This window comes from Dictyostelium discoideum, assembly GCF_000004695.1.
Source record: "Dictyostelium discoideum AX4 chromosome 4 chromosome, whole genome shotgun sequence".
NCBI classification, from domain to species: Eukaryota; Evosea; class Eumycetozoa; order Dictyosteliales; family Dictyosteliaceae; genus Dictyostelium; species Dictyostelium discoideum.
The window spans coordinates 4,630,436-4,639,599 of record NC_007090.3 but is presented as its reverse complement, the minus strand read 5'-3'; the positions used below and the strand labels follow the sequence as shown (position 1 = coordinate 4,639,599).

The window sequence follows — 9,164 nt, the reverse complement described above, 5'->3', positions numbered from 1 at the left end:
CCGAACTAATCAAAAACAGAAGACCAATTACACTGGCTAACTGTATATATAAAATCCACTCAAAACTAATAAACAATAGAATAATCCCAATACTAACGAAAGTGATCAACCACAATCAAAAAGGTTTCGTACCAGGCAGATTCATTATAGATAATATCATATCAATGAACGAATTAATCAACTATTGTAATGATAAAAGAATTAACGGAATAATTACACTATATGATTTCGAAAAAGCTTTTGACTCGATTTCACACGGTTCAATACTCAGATCACTACAACACATCAACATTCCAACCAATATAATCAACCTGATAATGAATCTACTCACCAAATCTGAAGCAAGAATTGAAATTAATGGTAGAACTACTATACCCTTTGAGATCAAAAGAGGAGTCAAACAAGGAGATCCACTATCACCCACCCTGTTCGTCCTTGTAATAGAGGCTTTAGCTAGAAAAATTTTACAAGATGACCGAATTACTGGCCTTCCTCTAAACAACAGCGACCACAGAGAGAAATTCCAAAGCTTTGCAGACGACTCGGCTTCAATGGTCCCAGACTCTCAACAACTTGAATTAGTACTACAACACTTCAATTCATTTTGCAAAGCCACTTCCTCAAAACTAAACATCGACAAATCTTCATCAATTCTTATAGGCAACCCAGACAATACCAACCAAAGAATACCAATATCTACAAATCCAGAAAGATACTTGGGATACTTCTTCACAGGCAAAGGGATAACAAGAAAAATACCAGAAATATTAAACACAATAAGATCATCCTTAGTACTATGGAAAACCACTGACTCAACAATCAAAACCAAAACCAACATCCTCAAAGCATTCGCACTCTCTAAATTAACCTACTATTCATATGTAGAGAACTTTAAGGAAGAGGAATTAAACCAAATCAATAAATTAGTCGAATGGTTTTTATCGGCACCAAACAACAAAAATGCTAGTGGATTTCAAGTTATTAATTTAATGAGAACCAAAAGAGCAAGATACCCACTAAAAGTAGGGGGCTGGAACATTTGGAATATAGAATTGAGACAACTGGCGCAGAAACTTTGGATCATAAACCAGTTCATCCTAGCACTAGAAACCAAACAAACAAACTCATCTCATCACAAAAGCTGGGAATATCAGATCCAAAAAAACAAATTCACATCCAGATACCTAAAAGAAAACTTAGATGAATGGAACAAAATAAGAATAAAAAAAGCAATCTTCAACAATAATCTCACATCCATAAAAAACGAAAATGGACAACCACTTTCACTGGCAGAATGGTATACCACAATTCAAGACCAAAATCCAACCATCCCTAAAACGGAATTCCAATCATCTCTAAACTTAAGAGGCTACAGCTATAATCAACTCTTCAACAACATACTGAAGATAAAAGACCCTAAAACAAGAGACACAATGTTTAGATTCCATGCCAGATGCCTTCCAATAAACTACCTTCACAACAAACAATGCCCACTCTGCAAAGAAGATATGAGCAAAGACCCATACGGTCACCTGTTCTTCTCATGCAAGAAAACAAAACAATTCATAAAAATAAATAAACTCAAAAATTTCATCTATATTACCACAGGCAAAGGTAAAAACTGGCACCATACAAGAATTAGGCAAAATAACAATTTCATTAATAGAATAACTCCAAAATTATCACCGACAGCCAAAAAAGATCAAGAAGTGAATGCAGATTACGCCAACCACAGATTCCACAAAGAATACTTTGAATGGAACTATAAAGCAATAGACTATGATCTAACCAGATCATTCGCATATAGAAACCTAATGGCCCTTATCCTCCACAACATTTGGATTTGGATTTGCAATCAAATATACAGTGAAGATCCTTTAACAGATGAATCACTATCATACAGCTCCCTTCTAAAGAAATGGCACAAATTGGCCACTCTAGAATACATCAAAAAAGCAAAAGATCTGAAAAACTTATCAGCAAAAGACCATAATAACTTCAAAGATCCTAAGATCCTTCTCACTTCAACGATCAAGCTAAGAAAAACAACAGCTAATTACTATTGTATTCCAGAATCATCTCTCCCAAATATTATATCTTTTGATCAATTCATATGATTAAAATAACCCTTCAGCTTAAATGATAAGCCTTTAAATAAATATTAAATAAAACTCGTATTAACACAGATGGACATATATCAATCTTGTTAATCCAATATTAAAAAAAAAAAAAAAAAAAAATTTAAAAAAGATTCCCATAATGAGATCCTTGCAAATCAATAATAAATTCGATTGCAATTACACCTAATCGTGATAAACAAAGTCAACGGACCTATCAAGGATTGGGAAATACGAGTACATGTTTAGCGTGAAAAATAGAGGAAACGGAATAGGTATCCTAAATCACAACAAATCTCACACCAATATTCATAGAAGGAAGAGCAATAATTGCAGACATTCGAATAGGAACTACTACAACTAGTATCTTTACACCGGCCAACTCGACGTAATAAAATTCATCTCACCAATTCATCTATTCAGTTACAACTTTATTATTTGATTTATTTGTTTGATTTATTTAGTTTTAAAATAAAATAATAATAACACTTTATTTTAAAATTAATTATTTGATAATTTAAATTTAAATTATAACCAATTCTTATCTTAAAGTTTCCTTTAATGGATAAACACTGATTTATCAATATTAATAAAAAAAAAAAAAAAAAAACCAATCAAAACCAATCAAAACCAACCAAAACCAATCAAAACAAATCAAACCACTCAAAAAACAAAAACTGGTCAAAAAAAATTGGAAATAAAAATAAAAATAAAAAATATAAAAAAAAAGGAAAAAATAATAAACAATATGAAAAAAATATATATTAATATTAAAATAAGATTCCCTCCAACATTCTGAATATCAAAGAAAAATGAAAAAAATAAAAATAAAAAATAAAATTAAAAAAAAAATAAAATATGAATGCGAATATTTTGGTCATTATCAAAAAAAACGAAAAAAAAAAAAAAAAAAAAAATAAAATTTTAAAAATATTTTTTTTTTTTTTTTCATTTCAATATAATTGGTTACATTCATCAACTATACTTGATTAATTCATTTTCCTAAATTAAATATTATTTTTAATTAAATAATAACTATAATAAACTATACTATATACTATATACTATATAAAATAAAATAAAATTTATAAATTTTTATAAAAAATTTCTCCAAAAATACATATTTATTTATCAACACCAGATTTGAAAAAAAAAAAAAAAAAAAGAAAAATCGAATTAATTCAAATTAAAAAATAAATATCAATACACATACAAACATACAAACATATAAAAACATAAACATATACAAATATAGAATATAGAATATATAGAAAAATGTCACATAGAGAAGATTTAACAATTAGTGAAGATGGACAATTTACAGCAGAAAGACCAAGAGGAGTTGAATTTACAACATTAAATGAATATGAAAGAGAGAGTAATATGTTATTATTTACAGGTGTTTCATATTTAGGAGCAGGTCTTTCAGCAGGTATAGCTGGTATTTTTCAAGGTATATTAAAAGTTAAACCTAAACAAAATTTCAAAGCTAAAATCAATACAATTCTTTCAACTGCTGGCCCAATCACATCAAGAGGTGCCAATACAACAGCCAGTACTGTTTTCACATTTGGTATGATTAAACGTTTAATATACAGTGCATACGATATTCATGAAGAGGGTACCATTTGTTCAACCATTGCTGGTTTTACTGTTGGTTTACTCTATAGTGCACCAAAAGGTATCGTTAGAAGTTCATTAGGTGGTGTTGTTGGTGCTACTATCGGTTTCCTTAGTGCTTTAGGTACAAGAGATGTTGTTGATAAATAAATAAATAAAAAAAATAAAAAATCAAATAATATTTAATAATAATAAAAAAAAAAAAAAAAAAAAGTAAAAAATAAAAGTATAACAAAAAAAAATAAAAAAATAAAAATGTTTTAAAAAAAAAAAAAGAAAGAAATAACAATAATAATAATAATTATTAATTATTAATTATTTATACTTTTTTTTTTTTTTTTATTTATTTCTTTTTAAAATTATTAATTTGAATTAACTAAAAATGATGGATGAGCATCAAATGGTAATTTTCTTTGATGAAGTATTGATTGAATTACCCAAAAGATTGATAAAATTGGAATATTTAAATTTGTGGAAACTTGTTGAAGTAAATAAGAGCCCATAGTACCTTCGATTAAGATTGCATCAATTTTACCACAACTTGTACTTAACATACGTTGAACTATGATAGCACCACATTTCTTTAAGATTACAGACCAATCGTCTTTGAATGTTGATTTTTTATTGGTTGTGAATAGTTCAATACGAAAATCATTGAAAATTCCACAACAATTGAATTGTTGGTTAAATTCAATTGGCTTATTACTTAATACAGAGTAGCCAATTGGTAATAGGTAATCATCGGTCTCCAATATTTCCGCCTGTTTAATTGAATCAACTATCCATTCATAATTCAAACATGGTACACCCTCAATAACTGATCTAATATACTTGATAGTTGTAGTTGGACTATCACCAGCAATACAAAATCTTTTCAATTTTGCACTACCACCCAATGAAAAGAATTGTGCCAATGAATGAATTTTACCACCACCATTACTTATCATTTCACTAATTTCATCAGATTCTTGAATACCTGTAACTATAAAATTGAAACCTTTAAATAATTCACTCTTTTTTAATTTATTTTTCTTGGTTTTTGATTTTTGATTTTTTTTAATTTTAACTTTTTCTTCTTCTTCTTCTTCTTCTTCTCGCTCTTCTTCTTCATAATCACTATCATTTTTATTTTTATTTTTTTTAATTTTAACTTTTTCTTCCTCCTCTTCTTCTTCATAATCACTATCATTTTTATTTACATGTTTTGAATCATCTTGTTCTAAATCTGTAGATTCATCATCATCATCATCATCATCATCTTGATTTTCAATAATTTTTGGTTTGATTGTTTTTGATTTTTTTGTTTTTGATTTTGTTGTTTTTGATTTCTTTGGTTTTGTCTTTTTTCCATCATCTTCATTTGCGCTTATATATTCAATTTCAACACTTGTATTATGATCTGGTTCAATAATTTCTTCAGGTGCTTGTTGAATAACTTTTTCTTTTTTTCTATCTTTTAATTTTTTTTTTTGAATCTTTTTAACATTTTCATTTTCTATTTCACTACTTTCATCGCTATCAATATTATTATCATTATTATCATTATCACCATTATTATTATTATTATTATTATTATTATTATTATTATTATTATTACTATTATTATTTGTTGTTTCATTTTCGCTATCATTGAATTCTGGTTCAATTAATTTTTTTAATTTTTTCGTTGATTTTTCAGTTTGATTATCGTCTACATTATCGTTGTTATTATTTATTAATATTTTACGATTTGTTGGTTTTGGTGGTAAAATATTTTCATTTTCATCTTGTGATTGTCTTTGAGCTAAATCCAATGGACCTTTAATTTCCTCTTCAATTTTTTTAGTGCCTCCTAACATTTTCTTAGTTGATCCTGCACCAGTCTTTTTAGTTTGTTTTGGTATTTTTGGTATTTTTGTTGCGGTTGTAGTGGTGGTAGTGGTAGTGGTGGTGGTATTGGTGTTGGTGGCGGCGGTTGAATCAGTTGTTGAGAGTTTTATTTTCTTTGATTGAATAAAATCAGAATCTATTACTGAATCATTTTCATTATTTTCAATAATTTCATTATTAGTATTATCAGGTTGTTTTCTTTTACTATTGTTTAACTCATGATATGAATAGAAATTCGAATTGCCACTAGCAGATTTCTTTTGTATTATAAATTCCTCTTCTTTTTCTTCTTCTTCTTTATTATTATCTTTTTGATCTTTCTTTATTGTTTCTTTTTGGTGGGCGTGTTGTTGTTGTTGTTGTTGTTTTTCTTTTAGCAAATCCTCAGTTTCTTCAACTTTAATGTCATCAAGTGTTTTATCATTGTCATTATCAACATTTGTTTGATCTTTTTTTATTGTTTCTTTTTGGAGGGGATGTTGTTGTTTTTCTTTTAGCAAATCCTCTGGTACTTCAACTTGAATGTCATCAAGTGTTTTATCATTATCGTTATCACCATTTGTTTGATCTTTTTCTTTGTTTTCAATTTCATTTTCACTATCATTTTCTTCATCTGATAAATTTGGTTCAATTAATTTATTTGAAATATTTTTTACAATTTTCTTTGGTGTTATTAAATTTGGAATCAATGTAAGAACATTGTTAGCGTCATCCAAATGATGTTGTTGTTGTTTAGTTGGTGAATCTTTTTTTTGTTGTGGTGGTGGTTGTTGTTGTTGCTCTGGTAATGTGGATTCATCATCATCTTCTTCATTATTAATACTTTTATTATTATTATTATTAGTAGTAATATCTAATGTTGAATCGATTGTACCTGATAGGTCACTTTTACCGCCACTAACAGTTGATGCTGTACTACTACTAAATGCGCTATTAATTATATTACTATTTAAATTACTATTATTATCAAAAATAGTTGATGGAGGATATTCAATAGTTGATTCAATCCTAGTCGATGATAGTGGTTCTTCTAATGGTGGTTTCTTTTTATTATTATTATTATTATGGTGATGATGGTGGTGATGGTACTGTTGATGATCATTGGTTTCGTGATTATTATCATCATTATTATTTTTATTTGAAGGATTTGAAATTAATAAAGAAGAATCAGATGTTGGTGTATTATCTTCTTTAGTCATTGGTATTGTAAAATCCATTTTTTTATTTAATTTATTTATTTATTCTTATATGATTAATGAATAGATAAATTAAATTGTCATAAAAAAAAAAAAGTAATAATCTTCAAATTTTATAAATTAAAAACATAAAGTTTTTTTTTTTTTTTTTTTTTTTTTTTTTGGGGTTTTATAAAAAAAATTATCCCGCGCTTTTTACATTTCTGGGTATTAAAAAATAAATAAAAAAAAAATATAAAAAATTAAATAAAAAATAAAATAATTTTTATTTTTTATTTCCGAACTTATTGAAACGATTTTTTTAAACTCATTTTAATAAAAAAAAAAAATAATTTAGTAGAAAAAAAAAAAAAAAAAAATAAAAAATCAAAAAAATAATTATTTTTTTGAGTTACACAAAAAATCTTTAGTTTTTTTTTTTTTTAATTGACAACTCATATTCATGAGATTTTTTTTTTAATTTTTTTTTTTTTTTTTTTTTTTTTTTTTCTTTTTCACACCATTGTGATCAATTTTTTTTTTTTTTTTTTTTTTTTTTTTTAATCATTGAATTATAATTAAAAATATTTTTTATTTCTTTATTTAAATGAAATTAAATTTTATTAAATCAATAGTTTTTAGTAAATTATTATTATTATTATTAATAAATTTTATAAATGGATATGAATATATAAATTTCATACCATATAGTAGTGACCAATGTTCAGGTGATGTAAGTAGTGAAGGTGTTGGATATGCAATTGTTATTGATACATGTTTTACATTGGATAATGCAACTAGTCATATCGTTCAAGTTATAGGAGATATGGTAGTTTGGAAAAATTTTTATGATGTTCAAGGAGCAATTGATTGTTTGGTACCAATTGAACAACCATCGCAACAAGCTGAAATCGGTGATTGCATACCAGCAGATTTCACATTCAATTTATACTTAAACCCAATTTCATCGCAACCATTATATTATTTGGTCATGAAATCCGATCAACCATCATTCCAATCCAACTCGTACGTCACAACATTCATGAGTGAAAGTTGTGATGATGATCAAGTATTATTAGCTCAATATATTATGAACGATACCCAAATTGCCTATGGAAGTAGAGCCAATTTAATAACATTCTTCTGTGATGAAAAGACTGGTTTACCATTCACCCAATTTTGTCCACCAGGAAGTGACGGTTCATGTTTTCCACCAATTGCAAAAAGTTTAGTATGTTTAGAAACTTTACCATTCTTTAATAGTTCATCTGAAGAATTTCCATCAACTAATGGCGGAAGTTCAGGTTCTGTAGTTTCAACTGGTAATCCAGGTATTGGTAGTTCAGTAGTTTCAACTGGTGGTCATAGTAGTTCTGGTGGTGATGGTGGTGATGAAGGTGGTAGTTCTGGTAGTTCTTCTATGAATACTGGTGGTATTGATACTGGTGGTACAGGTACTGGTGGTAGTGGTAGTACCGGTGTAACTAGTGGTGATGATGGTGATAGTGGCAATACTGGTAGTATTGGTACTGGTATTGTTTCAAGTGGTCGTGGTCATTTTAATGGAAATCTATTTTACAGAAGTGGTGGAAATGGTGCTTATTTTAAATCAGAATCAATCACAGTCAAGCCATCTATATTTTTATTATCGTCATCTTCTTCTAAAACTTTATATTATACAAATATTTATTGTGAATAGAGTCCATATCTGTATTATCTATTATCTTTTTTTTTTTTTTTTTTTTTTTTTTTAAAAAAAAATCCAACAAAACTAATTTTAGTGTCAACAATTAATAAAAATTAATTTATGTATATTTAATTTAAAAAATTTTATCTGTTTTTAATATTTTTTATTCTATTTTTAAATTTTTTATTTTTTTTTTATTTTTTTGAAAATATTGAAAATTGATCAATCCGATTGTGGGTAAATATCCAAAAAATAAAGAAATAAATCAGGTTTTTTAAAATTTAAAAATATTTTCTATTTGTATATTTGTTCAACATTTCTTGATCCTAATAATTTTTTAATTCTTTCATTACCAGGGTAATATGGATTTTGATTTATTATTATTATTATTAAAAAAAAAAAAAAGATCTTTACAAAATTCAATTTTCCAAATTAATTACTAATCCCAACCTTAAAAAACTCTTACCTTTTTTAAAAAATTAACAACTAAATTCAAAATAAAAAAAAAAAAAAAAAAAAAAAAAAAAAAGAAATCGGATTATTCAATACTGGAGAATGTTTTTACATCCCGAAAAAAATTTTATTGCGTAATTTTGCGTCAGCAATTAATAAAAAAAAAAAAAAAAAAAAAAAAATTTTTAAAAATAAAAAAAAAAAAAAAAAAAAAAAATGAAAAAAAAAATAAAAAAAGTTTCA

The 9,164-nt window shown here is 26.4% G+C and overlaps 4 protein-coding genes across 4 annotated transcripts; 3 read left to right on the top strand and 1 right to left on the bottom strand.

Annotated features, from left to right (window-relative positions):
• DDB_G0286547 (hypothetical protein) lies at positions 1 to 2,117 on the top strand (the record flags this gene model as incomplete). The annotated part of the gene is made up of 1 exon (XM_632587.1): positions 1 to 2,117. A coding segment is annotated over one exon (2,117 nt), but the record flags the coding sequence as incomplete, so codon positions are not given.
• A 1,275-nt stretch (positions 2,118 to 3,392) lies between these two features.
• DDB_G0286541 (hypothetical protein) lies at positions 3,393 to 3,887 on the top strand (the record flags this gene model as incomplete). The annotated part of the gene is made up of 1 exon (XM_632586.1): positions 3,393 to 3,887. The coding sequence occupies one exon, from the start codon at positions 3,393 to 3,395 to the stop codon at positions 3,885 to 3,887; it is 495 nt and encodes a 164-aa protein (XP_637678.1).
• A 212-nt stretch (positions 3,888 to 4,099) lies between these two features.
• Positions 4,100 to 6,823, bottom strand: DDB_G0286539 (hypothetical protein; the record flags this gene model as incomplete). Its single annotated transcript, XM_632585.1, has 1 exon — positions 4,100 to 6,823. One exon carries the CDS (start codon positions 6,821 to 6,823, stop codon positions 4,100 to 4,102), a length of 2,724 nt encoding a protein of 907 aa, XP_637677.1.
• A 565-nt stretch (positions 6,824 to 7,388) lies between these two features.
• DDB_G0286537 (hypothetical protein) lies at positions 7,389 to 8,480 on the top strand (the record flags this gene model as incomplete). Its single annotated transcript, XM_632584.1, has 1 exon — positions 7,389 to 8,480. The coding sequence occupies one exon, from the start codon at positions 7,389 to 7,391 to the stop codon at positions 8,478 to 8,480; it is 1,092 nt and encodes a 363-aa protein (XP_637676.1).
• Between the last annotated feature and the right edge of the window lie 684 nt (positions 8,481 to 9,164).